The sequence below is a fragment of the Caenorhabditis elegans genome, chromosome I (genome assembly GCF_000002985.6).
Source record: "Caenorhabditis elegans chromosome I".
NCBI lineage: Eukaryota > Metazoa > Nematoda > Chromadorea > Rhabditida > Rhabditidae > Caenorhabditis > Caenorhabditis elegans.
In genome coordinates this window covers 5020573-5041225 of record NC_003279.8, presented here as the reverse complement: position 1 = coordinate 5041225, position 20653 = coordinate 5020573, and the positions used below count along the sequence as shown (strand labels likewise).

General features: G+C 33.9%; 2 protein-coding genes across 6 annotated transcripts; both read right to left on the bottom strand.

Annotated features, from left to right (window-relative positions):
* Positions 1–65: 65 nt before the first annotated feature.
* On the bottom strand, positions 66–14071 carry lfe-2 (Inositol-trisphosphate 3-kinase homolog; the record flags this gene model as incomplete). 5 transcript variants are annotated; one of them, NM_001025878.8, is made up of 10 exons in its annotated part: positions 69–556; positions 1287–1637; positions 2023–2297; positions 2382–2531; positions 2588–2681; positions 4373–4492; positions 10209–10359; positions 11996–12061; positions 12307–12365; positions 13992–14071. In NM_001025878.8, 10 exons carry the CDS (start codon positions 14013–14015, stop codon positions 461–463), a joined length of 1386 nt encoding a protein of 461 aa, NP_001021049.1. The 5 variants fall into 5 exon arrangements, with proteins under 5 accessions (NP_001021047.1, NP_001359911.1, NP_001021048.1 ...); NM_001262849.3 differs by lacking the exon at positions 13992–14071 and adding an exon at positions 13457–13519 and having other exon boundaries at positions 461–556; NM_001372686.1 differs by lacking the exon at positions 13992–14071 and having other exon boundaries at positions 68–556; positions 12307–12367.
* A 3944-nt stretch (positions 14072–18015) lies between these two features.
* On the bottom strand, positions 18016–20446 carry C46H11.6 (PDZ domain-containing protein). The gene is made up of 6 exons (NM_059101.3): positions 20404–20446; positions 20136–20353; positions 19451–19644; positions 18811–19146; positions 18241–18387; positions 18016–18197 (listed from the first exon to the last, which is right to left on the bottom strand). Exons 2-6 carry the CDS (start codon positions 20347–20349, stop codon positions 18060–18062), a joined length of 1029 nt encoding a protein of 342 aa, NP_491502.1. The 5' UTR covers positions 20350–20353; positions 20404–20446; the 3' UTR covers positions 18016–18059.
* Positions 20447–20653: the final 207 nt, after the last annotated feature.

Genomic DNA, 20653 nt, shown 5'->3' with positions numbered 1-20653 from the left:
CACCTGCTCTAGCTTTTAAAGCAAAGACTTCAATAGATTGTTGTTTGGATCTAAATTGCAACTGGACATTTCAAAAATTTCTCTTCATTTGAGAATAAAAATATACAAATTGTACCCAATCAATTAATCCATTACTCGGATCGTACACAATGGAACAAAAAAAACAACTGAAAGTAAGAAGAAAGTCTAGGGATTATGCCATGGTAAAGGAAAAGAGAAGGGGAAAGCGATAGATTAAAAAGTGAAAATCTATTTTCTTTTTCAAAAAATCTATTTTCTTTTTCAAAAAACCAACAAAAACAAGGACTGGCTGGAGGGGGTGTAAAATTGAATAATAGCAAATTGTACACGGATGAGGATTTTGTGGAGGAGCGGTGGGGAATCACAGAAATTATTATGGCGGAATATGAAGAGACACACACTTTCATCTATCTACAGTAATCCAAGGAGGTAGAAGCTTCTACGATTTCGTATTTTTCATTCTGGCAATCACTTCCTCTGTGACCATTAACTGGTCATCAGGATGTTCTCCGTACTCGGGGAGTTCTTCGAGAATCTGAAAATATTTGAATTATAATTCAACTACTTGGTAACATTTAAAATTTATGAGAAGAAAAATAAATATAGTGTCAAGAATTTGAAAATATATAAATTGATTTTCCGCACCTCTTATCTATATTAGTTACCGAATATTCTCTAATAGTATTAAATCCCACTACTTTATTTTTGCTTTAAAAAATTTTAAAACAATATGAAACACTTTCCAATATTTTTTCCAATTTATTCAAAAATGTTACGGTTTTTATGTCCCCATATCAGTTCTGTGAATTTATTGATCTCAACATCCCCCGGTTATAACTACACTTTTACCTCCATTCTCGTTTTTCTCCCCGTTTCACCTGTTCCCTATTATCTTTTCTTTCTTTTTTTATGTAACTTTTACTCGAGTTGAACTCTTTTAGGGTTCGTCTCGTTTTATTTGTTTATTTCTCTTCTTTTAGTTAAATAAACTCAAATTCAAAAGAAAAATAAATATAGTGTCAAGAATTTGAAAATATATAAATTGATTTTCCGCACCTCTTATCTATATTAGTTACCGAATATTCTCTAATAGTATTAAATCCCACTACTTTATTTTTGCTTTAAAAAATTTTAAAACAATATGAAACACTTTCCAATATTTTTCCGTTAACAATTTTTGTATAGGACAAAAGGCAACTGAGTTTAATAGTAAGGTGCTACATTAATAATATTTAAATAAAAAATTCTAAGAAAACCAAGCTTACCTTGACTAAATTATCGATTCCTATCAAATACCCATCTTCATTATTCCCAGGTATCCACGTCGTCCGATGGTTTAGTGTTCGTCCATTAGGAACCGGTGAACTCTTTGCAAAGTCAATCATCCAGCATCCCACTTTTTCCGTATCAAAAACAATCAGAATACTGCTTCCGACGACTTCATGTGAATTGAAGAATGATGAATGTTCGATGGCTTTTCGCATTGATTTCAGTCGTTCAATTAATTGTTGTCTTACACGGCTTCTTTGAGTTCCAAAGAAGTCCATAAATGTAGTTGTGACATCTTCAACTGTTCGTACTTTTTTGAAGTTTTTCTCCAATGCGCCTTCGAGCCTCTGGAAATAAATGCGATGTTGAAGAGTTTAGGGTTTGAAGAAAACTTGTTATGTTAACATTTAGAATTCTAAATATACCCATGAATTGGATGGAAAAACATATGTTTTATAAAGATTAAAGCTTTGAGCACTGCGGAAGTCAGGTACACAGCTGGAGCTCTAATTTGAGCCAAGTAAGGACCAAAAACTTCAACAATAGAGTAGCCGGTCTCGACACGATCACATATTTAAATATGAACGAGTGTGCGCCTTTAAAAAAACTGTAGTCTTCAAACCTCTCTATTTTGCAATTTTTTAAAGTGAACCGTGGAAACTGCTGTACTTTTTAAAGGCGCATACATTTTAATTTTTATATATACGGCCGGTTCGAGACCCATTCACATACCTTGGCTGCCTCAATTCGAAATCCGAGCTGTGCAGTGCTGCTCTCTCGTTCCCTAAACTGCATGTATCGTAATTTTGTGATTGCTCCACACTTTCTCTCCTCTTCTGTCGGCTCGTCATTATCAATCGCAACCATTTTTTCGTAAAGATCAGCCCGTTTTTTGGTGTTTGATACTTCTGATTCCAAAAATGTCCTTGTTCCGATTTTGATGTCCATAATTGCGGTTTTTGTGGGGTCATGGAACTGTTGCAGGAGATCTTCGATTTCGATAAAATCTGAATAAATAAAAATATTTAAATTATATGAAAAGTTCAGAAAAGTTTGGAAATTTGTCATTATTTCAAAAAAAAAATGCTTACGCTCTTCATTTTTCTCCAGTTCATCATAATATTTAGGTGTGAATCCATCAAGTGCTGGGTCTTTTGAAATATTCTTATAAGCTCTTCCTTCTCCACAATTTGCACACTGTTTCTTGTATAACGTATGAGGCGTGGCGGGTACAATGCTTCCTGTAAAACTTTTCAGTTACTGATTTCCGTCATTTCATCTCTGGTTCGACACAAACCTTCATGTCCTGATAACTGCACCCATTTCTTGAGTCGTTCTTTCAGCCAAACATCCATCGGCAACGCTGTGATGGCCATAGTCTCGACGGATACCTGAAATCATCATGTTGTACATTCCTTCAATATTACTTGTTCTGATTATAACCTTTCATTTTTAGTTTTTTTTTTCGCTGCTTAACAATAAGCCAATAAATTTTGTAATAGTGTTAGTATAAAGCGAGTAGGACGACAGGAAATCAATCCGATTAGTAGGACGAAAATATCAAATGTGACACGAGACATGACGGTTTGAGAAAATATTAGTGCGTCATTGATAATTACAATGCAGTACAAAAGAGTTTCAGCTTACAGGTAATTGCAAAATCAAGTGTAGGAAATGAAGAATAGAGAGAAAGAACAAAGCAAGAAAAAATTAATTTTGTTTGTAGGGGGCTCTTAATATTTTGATTTTGATGGATAATAAAAATCACGGAATACAACTGATTCTCACTGTCCTATTTTCAACTTCAACATTTTATTTTTTCTTTAATGCATTTTCCAGGTCTCAAAGATAGCATAATCAATTAAATTGAATCAAATCATATTTAAACATTGTTAAACTCCAATTACTGAAAAATATGGGTTCAGATTCACCCATTCAAAATCTCATTTCAACACGTGGCTTATCTATGTAAGTAACAACTAGTTATGCATGCATAAATATTATCAATTGAACAAATGATATTCACCTCTTCATCGCATACATCTTCACAACAGGACTGTGTTCGTCTGCCAATTCCGAGCCGACGCCCGAGATCAAAACTTGCTTCGTGATATCGAGAATGCCATAAATCGGCAAGCTTTGGGCGAACGAACCGAAACACTTTACCGGATCGTTTACGAATTAGTGTGGAATATGGTGGACGATTTGGTTTTTCATTTTGAATATCCGATGGATGATGCCCAGATTCTTCGAGAACAAGATCCTCATGATCCTCTTCTTCGAGACTACATAAATCGATTGACGCGATTTTCGTAATATGTGCTGCACGACGGAGTTGACGGTGTTGAGGAGCACTCATTAGTATAGTTATATTAGTTGTGAATAACAAAGAATAAAGTGTCGGAAGATTGATTGAGAGAGTGTCAACTCTCGATTCAATGATAAGAAGTAGGTTAGTCCCGCCTTTTCCAGCCTCTATTCTCCTATTTTCGATCCTCATGTGCGTCTGCTCTGGAGCTTGATAAGATTGTGGTTGTGTGTGCATGCAAGTGGAATGTTTGACTGACTAGGAGTGACAGTTTGATAGGGGTAAGAGTCGAAATAAGTAATTTTTTTAAATGATGGAGTGCGTTGACTCGTTTCGAAAGTCGTAAAATGGGGACAGTGAGCTGGTTTTATCAGATTGAGTGCATGATGCATCAAAACAATTTTGAACGGAAACCTATTATCTGTTTTTAAAAATAACTAAAAAATACAGAAGAAAAAATGTTAGAGAGTAAGAGACGCAGAGATACAAAAAGCAAAAATGACCGTAGAGCGAGAGATCTTTTCGTATTTACGTATTTGATAAACAAACAGTGTCGGGCACCCACGAGAGCTTTCGGAGTAGAATTTTGAAAATATATATTGAAAGAAAAAGAAGAGAAAAGATACTGATTCGATGAAAAAAAAACCGGAAATCAAATTCATTTTTAATGGATTTTTGTTCAATGGGAAGGAGACTATAAAAACTTATATATTTCTTTGAAAAAAAAATCGATATAAAAATTTAGATACAGAGAAAAAATAAATAAAAACCAACCTGCACCAACTTCCCGAAAGCATCACAAAATGCTCGGTGCTCACAGGACTCCGGTGACGGCTTCGGAAGACACTGAGGGCTCGCAGGTCGCGTCGTCGGGTACGGGAAGCAGCTGATTATCTGAAAATGGAGAAAAATCGGTTTGGAAGACATAAAACATTGGGGTATATTTGTGTGCCGTAAGCACCTTATCTAAGGGTTTTAGTGATTTTTTATGGCTCTTAGGTGTGACTCAAGTATAGGAGTACCTATAAGACCGTAGTTTTACCGTGTACACAGAATTTGGAAAAAATTACATAAAAAATTAAAAAAAGATTTCTGATTAATTTTAAACTTAATTTAGTTTTTACTTGACAGTTTTTTTAAGTTTAACTAATTTTGGAATTAAAATTTTAAACTTTTTGTAGTAGACCATAATTTTGATTGTTTCTGCTCACATCACAATCCAAAAACTATTTTTAATTCATTTTTTCAACAAACTTATTGGAAAATATTTGAAAAAATAAAGCTTTGCGCCAGTCAACTTTTGTAGCTTGAAATTTGGTAATGTTGGAAAAAGAGGCAGTTGTTAAGTTAAAAAAAATTTTCTCGCTTTTGTATTATTTTTTTTAGTTTATCAAATAAAATAAATTTAATACAATGTAACAGTCGTGCACAAATTTTTTAACCATTCTAAAAAATTTAACATGACTTGTAATTAAAAATTCAATCTAATTTCAAGTTTTGATCAAATATCAATTTAAAATAATTCAAAACATGCAAAATTATTTTTAGACTACATCGACTAGATAAGAACCAGAAATTTCAAAAAAGCTAACATTTGCAGCCATCCGTTTGAACAATCGACTTTTTTGCGGTGAATATTTGTCGGTGTCCATCAACATTAGCTCAGCAAGTTTTTCAAATAATGTTGTCATGAGAGCAGGTATAATTTAATTAGAATATTATACAATTAGTTATTTAAAAGAAATATTATAAAACAGAAGTGCGGGTATCGGCACTATAAGTAAGGTGTAAAAAGCCGCTGATAATGCGTGCGCCCCGCAAACTTTCGCCGCCGTCGTTTGTGTCGTCTCCGCCTAACAAAGAGGCGGGGTTCTAACTGTCTGTGTCTATACAGTTTCAGTAGTTACTTGGAGATGACGAAGGCAAGAACGGGACACACAGAGAAAGTACTATGTTTCTAATTTTCGGAAGTTGCATACCAAAACAGTATTATAGAGATAGAGGCCTAGGAATTTCTAGATGAAAAAAGTTGACTTTGAAAATTTCAACAATACATTTTTTAAATTCACGTCATGAGTGACGGGAATGAATTAGGTCACGTCATAAACCGTTCACGTAGTTAGCAGAGTGAATAAACATAAATACGTGATGATGATGATGAAACATAAGTAATTTTCAAACTTGGTACGCCAAATTGTAGGTGTCATGTCAGCTGGGTAGGTGCTTGTTCATTTTGAATGGAAAATGTTTTTTAGCACTGGAATTCTCTACCTTTTATTGGTTAAGAATTCCCGGAGAACCAGAAAATTTGAAAAAATGATGGAACTTGTTAGTTGCCCACACGCCTGCCAACCGCCAAAACCTAGAGCTCCAGTCAAAACGCAGAAAATAGGAAGTGCACCACAGTTATTTTGAGATGTGTCCATTAGGAGCCTCGTAGCATAAGCATTGTGGACGCCGGGCAGTCTTTCAGTCTTCGGTTCCGATGAGTTCGTTCAGGCCAGGAAGGCATTATGCGTACATCACAAATTAAATTTGAAGGGAGGAACGTAGATATGGTCGACGGACGTTCGTTCAGCGGTTTTTGTTTGAAAAAGTGACTTTCTCGAAATGGCGCAAATTTTTTTTTGTCTAAATATCTGTCAAGCGTTAGTTGCAGGTCGGTTTTTACAGCATGGCCTAGAAAATACAAAGTTCGGCCACTCTTTTAAAATATAGAAATCACGGCGATCATTTTTGAGATTTTTGAGAGTGTAGTCCAAGTGCAAGGGTGTCCACCAATTTATTAAAATTTGTGCCGCAGAAAGTAGTCATCCAACTACATATAAATCTTTTTCAAAAACTGTGATTACTTAATTGAGCATATCTTTCTGTGTTCTATCACAAATTACGGTATGCTTTCGTAACTTCCGACTCCGGCAACATACTTTGTTGTCAAATGCCCAATCTTCCCACAACTATTTCTAAAAGTGGTTGTTTCCATTAATGATAAAGCTTAATTGATAAGACTGAGAGCACGTCACTTTGATGCTTCCGATTGCACCGATCCGTTCATTATTTTCTCTTGTCTTCTCTCCCACGCATAATTCCATTGGCGATGGTCTTGGTATTCCCTAATTCAGTCACATGCCACTTCTCAATGAAAACAGGAACTTTTACAACCTCTCAACAAGAATCCAGTTTTCTTTTTCCTTTTTCTCGTCCTCCTATTCTTTCGTCTCTACTTCTAAAATTTTTGAAAAACGATCAAAACGTTTTAAATTCTGATCTTATGTTCTGGTCAAGAGCATTTAATCAAATGAAGTGAAAACAGGTTTTTCCTTATTTTGGCGCAAAAGTTTGAGGAATGACTGTTTGTTTTTCCAGGAACCAACTGTAAAGAACGATGAGTAATATCAACCTAGACTTGCTATGAGAAATGATGATTCATTTCCACCCGCAAGAGAGTAATGTACTTTACATGAAATTTCGGGTTGGAAAATGGTAACCGGATTGATTATTTGATAAGGTTATTATAAAGTTTTATTTACAACAAATCGTGTGAGGGAAGTTGAATGAAACATTATATCGAATTAAAGAACATCATGATCAAGTTTGAAAAAATGAAAAATCATTGCACTTACCCTAGTAGTTGAAAATAAAGAGAAAATATTCAATCTATACGTTTTAATTTGAGAATTTTCAAAATAAATCTAAAGATAACCAGAGTATGATGATATATCTTTAAAAATAATTTAAATAATTAAAACAAAACTATTGCGACATACTTTCTCAATGTTTTTTTAGCGCCTTTTTTAAATCGTTCAACTAATTTGAAAAGTGTTTTTAGTTTAATCAAACATTTATCTATATTTCTACATTTATTTTCATTCAAAATATTGAATCAGCATTCCGCAAATAAGGGCAATTCAGCAAATAAGTTTTTAACTTCAACTTGGAAGTAATTGTTTATAATCCCTGCTAAAGAAAATATGTTCAACTCACTATCAAATATAAAATTGCTCATTGAAAAACTCAAACGTATTTTCAATTTTATCATTGGAGCGTTTTCGCATCATTTAAAAAAATGTCTAACTCCATTTAAATTCATACATCACTCCCATTGAGTACACTTGTTTTGCCGCCCAGTCAGTCAGTACACAGTCTCATGAAAAGTCATGTGTGTATGCTCTGAATACCGGCATATGTTGCCAGTTCACAGTTTTCCCAGCTTATCAATTATCACATGCACCACTTATGATTATCAGTTCAAGTCAATTTGTTTATCAATCAGTCAATCAACTCAACTAGCTCCACATGTTTCTTGGGAGCCAAGCTTCACAAGGAAAGGGATTTATGCTTGAATTTCAAACAAAAAATAAACAGAGAAATAGTTTGATCTAGTCGTCAGAGATAATCCTTTGCACAAGAAAAATGTGTGTTGATTGGTCATCACGCCCTTCTTCTCCGAAAAAAAAAGAGTTTAGCTGTTTGATGACAGTTCGCAGAAAGCACAAAATGGGTCAGAAATGAAGTGACATAGATGAAAGAGTGACGGCAGGGAAAGCGAAGAACCCGTAAACAAATACTGGGTTTGTCTATGTAGCTTGGAAACTTTTGAGCTACAAAATTTTGACCTGTCATCGAAAAGTGGCAGTTTGTGCCTGACTCATATTATTTGTTCATTTTAAAATGCTTAGCATTTTTGTAGTTGTTCATAAATAGAAATCTGTCACGCATGCCAAGATATACCCCTCAGAAGTGAAAATTGTCATTTTTGCTACTAATTTTCGGTACTTTTTCAAGTTTTAAGATATCACAGAGTGCTTTTCGTTGCCTGATATTTTCAATCTGCGCTATACAAAAGTTTTCCAACTGCATGAAACACTAACATTCTCATTCAAACCTAAAACCAAAAAAATCAAAAAAATTATTTTTTCTTCTCGACCACTCGAATGCAGATGATGCAGTCTGGAAGTTGCCGGAACTGGTTGGTATTTATAAATTTTTCACTACTCATTGATTACTATGTAATCCCAAAAAAATATTTGAGAAAAAATCAAAACTGAGAAAAAACGAAAAAACTTATCGAACACCCTAATAAAGTTTTATGCTGAAATTTTTCCTAACTTCTCAAAAAAATTGAAGTGTAAGTATGCTCGTGAGCAGGGGTGAGCGGCAATCGGCGATCGGCGTTTTTAGTGATTTTTCGGCGATCGGCGATCGCCGATTGCCGTTAAGAAAAAAAGAACTCGGCGATCGGCGATCGCCGATCGCCGAAAAGAAAAAACGGGTCGGCGATCGGCGATCGCCGACGAAATTATATATAATTTTGGCGATTGGAAATCTCTCAAGATAGACCCCTCTGGAGTAGAAAAAGGTATATTTTCGGACTATTTTTCACTACTTTTCGAATTTTAAGATATCAAGGAGTGCTTTTCGTTGCCTAATATTTTAGATTCTGTAAATAATTATTTGAAAGAGCTTTTGAAAGGTTTTTTACTTTTGTTTAAAAAAAATTAGACGCACGCCGATCGCCGATCGGCAATCGGCAATCGGCGATCGCCGAATTTTTTCGGCAATTTGTGATCGCCGATCGCCGAAAAAAAAATAAATGTCGGCGATCGGCGATCGGCGATCGCCGATCGCCGATTTTTCTAGGCTGCTGCTCAGCCCTGCTCGTGAGCCCCAACATCAGCCCGCATGAGCAAGATCATTTCCTATGGAGGTGAATTACACTTACTTTAGTACAAAAACATTTGCCTGTAATAAGCATATAGTCGTGTCTAAATACAATGAAGTTTCACTCGGAACTTTGAAAAACGATTAAATTTCAATTTTTGTGTCTTTTTGTGTTAATGGTTTTCATACAAAAATACATAATTACTCCTAAAGTTTTATTATAAAGTGTCTCGGAATTGCTATCTAAACTTTTCTACAGCAATTGTCAGAAAATTGTAGGAGTTTGACAAGACTTTGCCAAACTTCTACAAGAAGTTGCAACTGCCAGAAAAATTAATGATTTTTGAATTTTCGGTGGTTTGATTTCTGAATTAGTGATGCAAAGTTGATTTTCAAATTAATTTCAATAAATAATATTTGGCTTTTTGGTTTTTGAATTTTCAAATTTAGCAAAATATATTTTTTTATTCGCCTGTTATCAAAATGACCTCCTCAAATGTTTTTCTGTCTCAATCTATTTTGAGCACTTCCTGTCGTTAAATGTCGACTTTCACCTCTAACTTCAGACCTGTATTACCATCAATTCGTGCGATTCAAAATATAATATTTCCAGTTTGATTTAATGATAACACTTTTCAAGTGTTTCGTGCAAAATGCTCTTTCAACTGGCTCACGTTTTGAGCTGCTCCGTGCCTTATCATCAAGACTTTCTTAGCTTTTTCTGCTGTTTCACTGAATCGTTGCGAAACAAACTCGGTCAAGAAAAAAGATAGAGAAGGCTCTCCCCTTGTGACGCAAGCGGCTTTTTTCCACCGAATAAACTGATAACGGCGGAAAAAGGTGCGAAAATGAAGTTGACCGTTGTGTTTCGCGAACGAACATGCAAACTTTTATGGGTTCTGGAGGCACGAGTTTGAGAAAAATTTGACCCGATAAACGGTGCTCTCACCTGCATGAGACGTTCTTGTGTTGGAGCAGATGGTGGACTCGATGAAGCCTCAGAGTTCATTGTATCTCGATGATCACATACTGATGGAGTTGGAATCTCTTCCCAAACGACAAATGTGTCGTCACGACGACGACGCTGGTTTCCACTTATTCTGGAAAATGAGACAGATTTAAATGACCAGAATTTAAATATTTTCCAAGTTTGGAATCAAAATTGAAATTAAAATTTGGCGAACAAAAATTATTTTATATGGAGTTTTGATTTTTTCAAAGAAAATATCTGTACAATCGTATCAAAATGTTTAAAAGTTATTCTTTATGAGGCGGTCCCTGATGACGTGCCTACCTGCCTTCGTTAAAGGTACATTAGCGCTTTCAAATAAAATTTAATTCTTTAAATTTTTAATTTAATTTTAAATAAGTCAAAGAGTTGAAATATGGTGCTGAAATGACCGAATATCATAATGAAACAGGTTTTTAAAATTTAGAAACGTTTTTGCTTGCAGTCAAAAAGTGGCAGTTACTCAGAACTCAGTTATAACAATTAAAATAATTTTTGAGAATTTTTGCAAGTTACCAAAACTTTGACTGGAAATAATGAAAAATCTGAAAACTCATGCAACATTTATCTATGATATTATATACAAACTTCATTGACGATACTCTAACTTTAAAATTACGTGGTATTTTTTTTTGCAAAATGTAGAACTCAATTACCATGTTCGAAAATTATCTTGACATTCATTTGCGTTTTGCAATTGCAAACCATTTGTTGGTTTTTGTTACGTTTCCAACACAAAACTGTTCAATTTGTTTTTGTAAAGAGAGTCAGACGTACTTCGTTGGTTACTATACTGTTTGCCGACGTCATGGCTAACCACAAAAACATACTAAGTTGTATTGATTATGAAAAAAATAGAAAAACAAGAATGCAGCTGCAAAAGGTTGAAGAATATTTAAAAGTGAACAATTTTGGGATCAATAGTTTTTTTTGTTGAAATCTTTCTGTTTGGAGATAAACAGTTTTAAAGTCGTTCTGGGAATTTTAGCAAATCTAACGCCAGACTTAACTTGAAAAAAATTCGACGGTTTTTTGTTAATTTATTTATTTTGATGAGAAAATAGCCAACAATTTCAGATAAACTTTTTTTCGAGTTCAAAATGTGTTCTTGTCGCTAGAAATTTCGTAAGAATTTATTTTTAAAAATTATTATTTCAAATAATTTAAGTTTCATTATTTGGAAGGCTGTTTATAGCTGTGCAACAAACCCAGACTTATCGACAGAAATTTAAAAAAAATGCCCGCTTCTTAAATTGTAAATTGAAAAATTGAAAAGTTATAGAATGATAGAAAAACTGTATTCAAATAGAACTTTCATAGAAACATTGGAAAACGTATTCAAATTGAAAAAAAGGAGAAAAGAGTTTTACTATGTATATTTTGATTTTTTGACTCTCTCCATCCTCGCTTTGCCAAAACAAAAATCGTCAAGAAAATACATAATAGCCATGCCCTTTTCTACATTTCAAACTATGTAGTTCTTTTTTGTATAAAAATTAAATCAAGCCCGCCTACGTCGCCTACGTCTCAATATTTTGTAGGTCCGTAGGTTTTGTGTCTGCATTTAAAACTTACAATTTTGAAAATTTTCGTGTTAAATTTGGAAAACCTAGGAAAGTTTTACGGAAAGCATTTTCAATTAAACAATTCAAGGCATTAAACTTTTCAAATTTTTCGATTTTTTTTGTTTTTTAATTTTATTTTACTACATAAAATTTAAAACTTACTTCAATCTCAACTTGGACGGGAGCTTTTTCGGCCGTTTCATCCGTTTTTCTTCGCTATTGGATGATCTAAAAAGTCTTAGTTTTAAAATTAAAGACACTATAAATGAATAAAAAATCTGTATCTAAGTTACAATCTCGTCTGATACAATCGATTCAAAACGAACGAGGTAGAAAAAATACGTGGAGGAAAAGGAAACAGGGTGAACAAAAACATTTCTCCATTTCAAAAAGGATACCTTTTCCTTTATTCTACTTGACACAAAAAAGTCCAGAAAGAATCAATCAATTTTATAAATATTTTTGAAACTCACCCTCCCCATGACCAGCAGCCTTGGCGTTTGTCATGACGACTTGTCCCGACTCCCATTATCTGAAAAATTATGTGTTTTTTTTTTAATTTAAAGGTGAGAAGTTTGTATTTGAATTATTTTTGGTTGTTGTTTTAGGAAAAATATATTGAACTTTTATTCATTTTTAAAACATACCTAGCGATATGGCCTTTTTTCTTTAGAGTCTTATTTTCGGATTTTTTCTCACTAGCAGAATGAGCGTAGTTCATTTTGCAAAATTGGCTTATTATAATTTTTTAATTTTTTTATAATGAAGTCAGATTAGCTGGGCACTCTCTCCAATAGAGAAATTAAACGGGCGCCTCATTACGGATCCTAAATTTTCCTCTTCATGCCCGAGATTTTCCGACAAATTTAAAATTGGTATCTCAATCAAATCAATTTTTGAGCTAGAAAGGTCACATTTATTATTTCTTCAATTTTTTCAAGTTATTCGGAATATTAAAAGTTGACTTTCAAATTTTGCGCTCTAAAAATGTGGTTGAAAACAAAAAAACTTTTGGTTGATCTTTGCACCGTTTTTTTATCAATTCATAAAACCAATAAACGACTATACCATTCTCACTTTTCACTTCCGATTTTTCCCCTTTTTTTGAAATTCGGGTACAACCCGATTAACACGACGGTGTTTCAGTGTGATGCATGAACTTTATGAACTTTTGGAATAAATTGTCACAAATTCTTTCAGGTCGCAATTGAAATCGAAGTATGCAACAAGGATTATGAGGTGTATTATCATGCTGACCGACGGGTTTTGTTATCAAACATTCGCAAGCCTATCAATTGCTACCGTGCTGATAAATTGAAATTCAACGAAATAGGGGTGGAGAGGAGCTATGGGGGGGGGACTCTCTGCAGAACCTCCACCGAATGATTATGTCAAACTCTAGACTGGAAAAGTCGTAGGACATTTATTTCAATTTCTAGAAAAGATGTGACGTCATAGAGAGTTCTGAAATCAGAAGCCGCGATCAAAAACACATTATCTAAAGACTAAATTTTTAAAAGGAAAAACTTCAAACAGAAAAATGATCATCAATGCTTTCTACATTTTTTTTAGCTGGCAACGTTTCTGTAGTTTCACTCTAAGCAATCATAGTCTACTTACTGGGAAAGTGTATATGTACAACAGGCTCCTGACTAGGTGTGCTCTGACCCGATTTGAGAGGGACATGGGGAGTTGGGGACCCATTGTGGAGACACACAACCAGTCACGAGTCACCCGATGATACGATCAAAAGTTTCCGTTGATTTTTATTCCTATTTTGATTTTTATACGAGAACAATCTCATACAATTGGTAAATCCCTAAGTTGATCCGTCATGAAATTTCTAGCTGAAAACTTTTGACTGGATCCACAAAGATTTTCACATAAAACTCTGTTGTGGCTCTATAAATAAATTGAAATCAGTACTACAACTACAGAGGAAATTAGCAAATTATCTCTGAGCCCTTCTGGGCAGAACAACTGAAATTTTTGAGGGAACATTTGCAAAACTTTCTGTAACACAATAACTTTAATCATGTTTATTAAAAATCTTTTTTTATCAGTCAGTTGCCTTTGGATTTATTACAGCACTGTTAATTGGTTGTTAATTTCATTATTTTTTGTAGTTCGAAATTCAACAATTATTAAATGAACGAACCTTGGCGTAAATCGCCTCTAGCATTCAATGCTGTCGGTCGATTAGAATAAAATATTTGGAGAAGCCAGGCCGTTTTAATTCTGAAATATTGTTCATTTTCTTGCCCGTTTTATACAAAAATCAAGAAGGGATCACGTATGCAATAAAAAGAGGGGTCAATTTTTTAAAATTTCAGAGAGGCACGAAAATGGCTGAAACCTGAAAGGAAGAAAAGAGAGAGAGGGACACAAATGACAATTTTACGATGGAGCGAATCAAAGGAATCGTAAAAAGTTTTATCGGTTTCAGTTTCGAAATGAAACAATAAGAAAATATACAAATACTATCATAAAGAATATTGATTTTTTATTTTAAAAAATTGGGCAAAAATTGTCAACATGCCGTCAACTGAAAATGCAAATGAAATGGAAATATTTCATAGGAAAACTGCAGTGTTTCGGCGGAATTTTGAATAAATAAAAGTATTATGAGCTATCTTCAATGAGAGTTTGAAAAAAGGGAAATTTAAGCAATTTTCAGACGGATAAAGAAAGAAACTGTCCAAAACAAGGAAAAAATAGGCGGTAGGCATGCACATAGGCAAACAGGCATTCCTACCATAAAACCTGTAATGTCCAAAGCACAAAAGTCTGTTTTAAATCCGATAGTTGTTTTCTGATGCAGTTTCCTACCAGTCAGTTCTCAAAAAGTGCAGACTCTTGTTCAGCAAACACGTCCTTTTAAAATTGTATTATTCACACGACAATTGGAAAATCATGGAAAATGTGTTCAAATGATGTAGTACACTCAATAGCTATTTGACACAATTTCAGTAGTCTCGGACACAATTATGAACGTCACTTTTCGTGAAAAGAATAGTGATATGAATTGGAAAATTGACTTCTGTTTCAAAAATTTATCTGGGTTCAACGATGAGTGGAGCCAGTGGGAATTTAGTTTTTGAGAAATTGCCAAAAAAAATCGTAAAATTTGCAAATTAACTTTTTTCAATTTCAAAAAATTCTTACAAATTGAAAAAATTATCTAAAATCTTTAGGATTAAATTTGATAAAAAATAAAATGTTTTAAACATTTAAACGTTATCTGTTTTTAAAATTTTGAAGCTTTTTTAAATAGAATCAGTTTAAATAATCAGTAATGAATAAGAATCAGTAATGGAGAAAAAATAGAAAAATATGAAAAAAAAAGGTTTTGGTGGCTATAAAACTCTGGACATTCTGATATTCTGTGAAATTGACAGTTTTGGTAATTTCGGTTGTCATAGTTTTCAATTATGTATTTCCAAAAAAATAACCATTTTTGCCAAGACAAGACAAATTTTTTAGAATTTCCTAGATTTTTAAAATTTTAAAATTTAAAATTCAAAGTATCTATTACTTATTACTGAATCTGGAAAACTTTGATCCAGAAATCTCAAAAATAAATATTTCTCAAATAAGTATTTTTCAAGATTTTCACTAGCAAATCAAAAACCTAGAAGAAACTTAAACAATACACAGCAATTAAGTGACCATCGGAAATGAAACCAGTTTTTTGTATTGTTAAGACATGAGTTACAACAAAATTGAAATCAGATATCATGAAAGAGAAGGTCAACAGAGTGCGGGAAGAAAAAAAGAAAAAAAAAGAAAAAAGGACAGAGAAGTGACGGTCTTTTGAAGAAGAAATACACATGCATACACATCGATCTTCTTTCCCTTTTCTGTCTGAACATCTGCGTCTCTCAAACTATTCTTTCTATTTTTTTCTGATTTTTTTGCCCGACAACGCTCCAAACAGTTCTTGTTCCCTTCACACTATGAATCGGTAGCAGGATGGAGAATAGCGAAAAAATATTGAAAAATTGAAAGATAATTGAAAAAATAATAGAAATCAAATGTTATATTAAATTGGAGTGTACAGTTACACATGAAAATAAATAAACGGGAGATGGGGGGGTAACCGATTCATCGGTAGGCAATTGTTGGAAGCACATACACTCAAATGAACTGATAAACTGTTGACCTACTCTTTCGATTGAATATTGATAACGAAATGGAAACCGTTTTTGCAACTCATTTTGTTTTAATTTGATTTTGTTGATAGAGAGTCAAAATGAGGGAAGAAAACTAGAAAATAGGAAGAAACAAGGTGTTGTCAGCTCTAAAACTGTTGAGTTTCGATATTATTAGAAATTGTGTAAAATTTGACAATTTTGTTTGCCGACAATGCCAAATGTGCTAAAATTGGAAATTTTTAATTGCTGAAAATTTGCATTTTTGAACATCTATAATATTTCATTTAAATAACAAAATTCTTACTCAAGCACAAAGGTACAGTTCAACTCTGCCACACGGAAGGGGAAAAAAGGAACTTTTTAAGTCCAAAAAATGGCCGTTTCGTTAACCATGAACTATGAACTTTCATCGCATTTTACTGTTTTTTTAAGGTTAATTTTTTAATTTTCTAAATGGAAGTAGGTTTGGAAAATTGCCAAAAATTTCTTTGAATAAAATCGCGGAAATATTTGGAATTCACTGTGAGAAATCCCTTGTTTGTTAAATTTGACCTGCAAAACTTCTAGGGTTTCTTTTACATTAAAAAAAGTGCAAATTCGAAAGTGTAGCATATGCATAATTGGTAACGATTTTTTTAAATTTTGAACGAACATAAAATTTGAACCTGAAACCTATAGGGTTTCTGACGTGTCATTTTTCAGTTAATTTAGGCTTTCATGTAGGCATAAAATGCTAACTCGTGTGCCTACAGGAATTACTCTTGAAAGAAGGTATACATTCAATTTTAATAGTGATACTGTCTCCGCGTTAGACAATTTACGGTCAAAAATTTCTCTAATTATTTTAAAATTAAAAATATATAAATATTTCTTTCCTTTTTTAAATAAAATTCGTTTTGAGTCTTTTGGAAAACTGGTTTCGATTTTTCAAACGTTTTTCTATGGAAAGAAGCTTAAGAGGCAAAAAACTGATATCAAAAAACGAATATTAAAAGTTAGCAAACTGATAATGAGTACTTATGTCACTTTTTCATTTAAATGACGTTTTTTTTCATGTCTTGCCACATTCTTCATGAGCACCGTGTTCCTCCCCCTCTTCTTTGCGTGGAGCGCCAAGACCTCCCCGCCTTGCCCGACCTTCCAGGCGCCTTCCTTGTTTCTTCCTTCCCTGGAGTGCCTATTGTAATCTACCAGTTACAGTACTATAAGTGTCTAGTTTCCGGTTCTATGTTCGGAACGACAGAGACCCCCGTTAAGATTTATAATCCAATTATGGGCTGGCATGAGACATTCACCCACCCAATTACAATTTACTACTTCCTTGCATTCCACATTTGACATGAGACACATTTTGGTGCTCAGATCAGAAGTGAGAAGAGAAGAATGGGAAAAAAGAAGACGACGATGAAAAGGAAGAGAAAGAAAAACCGAATGAGAACAAAGAAATGGGGGAATCAAATATTGGTATTTAGTAATGATAAGATGCGTACATATTTGAAACGACGGCAGAATGGTCAGCGCGGAATTTAAAAATGGAAAGAGCGGGCGATGGTTACAGACTTTCTTAGGGCACTTCGATAATTGGTTAGCAAGTAGGAGGGGCTAGGCACTGATTGGTCGAAAAGGTTTTATTTGCGACAAAAAATTTTGAGGGATATAGAACACCGCAGATTCGAACACCTAGAATGTTTAGGTACAAATACATAGAACGTACTAAAATTTAAAAAAACTTCAGGAAAAACAATTGGTCTTTCCACAGACTTCTAGAATTATGTTAGGTGAAGCCGAGTAATAGACAATTTTCACTGTAAATGAAAATATTTCAAAGTTTTGGAATATTTTTGGAATAGTTGTCAATTCAGCATTATGTGATTTTATATTTCAAAATTTGTTGCATACAAGGTTATCCCGATCAGCTGAAATTCGCATCTCATTTATTCAGCATGGAATGATTTGTTAGTAAAACAATTACTATTATCGTTTCACAAAAGCACAAGCATTACCAAGAATGTTCAACAAAATATGAAACCAATAAATAAAATTTCATTTTCAGAAAAATAAAGATCAAATACTCATTCATCATCAAAAGCTCCACGTTCCTCCTCTTCATCACCCGATCTAACTGCATGACTCTTGGTAACAACGTTTTTCAAATTATCGATTTCATCTTCAGCCACATCCGTTGAAATGTTTGCCGTGGATGTTGCAGTCTGAATATTAATGTTGAACCTTCAAATTAAGCTAAGAACTCACCGATATTTTTATTGTGTTATCCTTTTCTTTACTCAACTTCTTGCCAGGTTTCTTTTCACGAGGATTTTTCCCTTTGAAGACATCCCGACTTAAAATGCTTTTTGGTTGCAACTTTTTCAGAACGTTATAGTGCATGTTGCTTGCATTCTGAAAGAAAAATGCGTATGTCTTGTTAAGAAAGTATGAAATTGTATATTTTCTAGTTTGGCTCCACTTTAAATTACTCTACAAATAGCTGCTCAGAAAGTGCAGGCGGGTGACGACTAGAGATTTATTCCAGAAGAATTTTTGAAATTCGGCGACTTGATTGCAATCCAGTGGTCTAAACACGCGTTATTCATGTTCTCGGAGCAATAATTTACCGAGTAGATGTGGAAACTGAGGTGACCAATTTCTCAAGTTTCAGGCTTACTGTATACTTCTGATTTTAAGAAACCCAGTGTTTAGTTATTTTAATAATAATATTTTTGTTGAAGCTCCAGCATACGGATCGTCCTAAATCTTGCAAAACCGGACGCCGGTTTTCCAAGCAAACGTTCAGCCGGTACAATTTGAAGAAAAAGTCCTCACCCGACCAATACATATCGCGTCGTTTGCCATCTTAACATCTGGATCTGGAGCAACTGACTCAATCAAATGACGAAGAGTGTTTGCAGATTCCACAGAAACCGGTCTTTCAACCAAAAATGTGACTTTTTCTCCTTTCAAAATTCCCGACAGTTTCTCACGAATGAAGTCGTCATTTTTCTCTGCGTTCAGAATGGATTCTTCATTTATATCCATTATCAGATCCCCACGACCAAAGAATATCGAAGCGAGTGAGCTGGGCTCGATTCGAGTTACTATGCCACGTTTTTGAATATATGTCACTGTAACTCCAACCGTTGCACTTTTCATTGCGGAAGTCTGGAGTAAATGGTATTTATTAAGGGGTGGACATAAGTTCTAGGTATAATCCAAAGTTATTTTAAACAATTATTTTATGAGAATTTTTGTTGTCAAGCAACAAGCAGTTCGTCACATTTCGTCAAAAAAACTTTCATAATTTCGTCTTTAATTTTTTAAATTAAAAACAATTCATACTCAAAAAACATGCAAAATTCTAGAATTTAATTGGTCATTCTGTAACTCCGTTCAAAACCTCATTGCAAAGTTCAGATTTCGTATATTTTCGAATAAGATAATCATGTCGATTTTTCTTCAATTATACCTTTTCAACTTCAATAACAAAGCACGTATTGTCCCGTCTCAAAACACATCCCGATTTCTTCAACCGTTCTCTGGTCGCTGGGATAATATTTTTCCGTCTTGTAACCTCAACACTACATGTTTCACCTTTCATGAGCTCTGTCTGATACTTGGATATATTTCCACTGGCACCGTTCACCTTGACTATTTTGTCGCCTGAAAGAAAAGTATTTTTAATCTAGTTTTTTAAACTGGTTTAATACATTAATTGGAAAAGTGTAAAGTGGAAAAGAAACTAGGGAGTCTTCCGAGGAAAATTGACTTTTCCTGGCTCAAAATGTATAATTGTGGACAGAAGAGTTTTGAAACCCTTGTACCAGTCAAACCAATTTTTGCCTATTATTTTATCGGGGATAAATATACATTTGTTCGGCAAAACATCACAACTTCATAGCAAACTCTTGCAACTTGAAACAAACATTTATAAACAATTGCCAAGAGATGTTACAAAGTTGCAAAAACCGGAGCAGTTCTAAGCGAAATGTTTCATAAAGTTTGCCAAAAGAAATTGCAAGAGTCATCTGAAAAGCTGCAGAAATTTGTTAGAAAACTAAAGTAAATAATGGTTTGTAAGAAGTTGCAAGATTCTGTTATGAAGTTGGCCCGCTTCAAAATAGTTTCGGGTTATCCGGCCGTTGGAAACTTACTCAATATCAATCCATTGTAAAACGAGTTTGTTGATAGGAAAGAAACCATCGAATTCTCATTAATTCTAATAACTTCATTCGCAGGCTTTCCGACATCTTTTTCATCAATCTTGAATGAAACTGTCATATTTACAGTTTCCACATTCTGTGGGATCGGTGTCAGCCAACATTCTTTCATCTTTTTGTTCGTATTCTGCACTTTTTTCTTCGACATTCTTCTTCAAAAGAAATAACGTTTTCCGAAGTTACTTGTTAGCTCCAAACTCACGATTATGGTTTCCTTTTGAAATCCGGAAATTTAGTGTCAAATGATAAATAAGAATGATTAGAAATCTACCTCCTCCCCCTCGACTAAACTGAATTGGAAAAACATAAAGTTTAAATTCAAAATGGTGTGTCACGCGATAAAAAGTTACTGGAGAAACTTGAGAATTATAAAATAGTATTCAAATTAAACGTTTGATATAAAACTGTAAAGATATACATACTCAGTGCACATTTAAAAAAACTGAAAAAAA

What these genes read in the sequence shown, in the direction of transcription:
- C46H11.6 (NM_059101.3), bottom strand. Translation starts at nt 20,349, where the DNA reads ATGTCGAAGAAAAAAGTGCAGAATACGAACAAAAAGATGAAAGAATGT. An exon ending in ACGCGATATGTATTGGTCGG is followed by an intron (nt 18,388 to 18,810) that starts GTGAGGACTTTT and finishes TTTTTCTTTCAG; the next exon opens with AATGCAAGCAACATGCACTA. An exon ending in ATAACACAATAAAAATATCG is followed by an intron (nt 18,198 to 18,240) that starts GTGAGTTCTTAG and finishes ATTAATATTCAG; the next exon opens with ACTGCAACATCCACGGCAAA.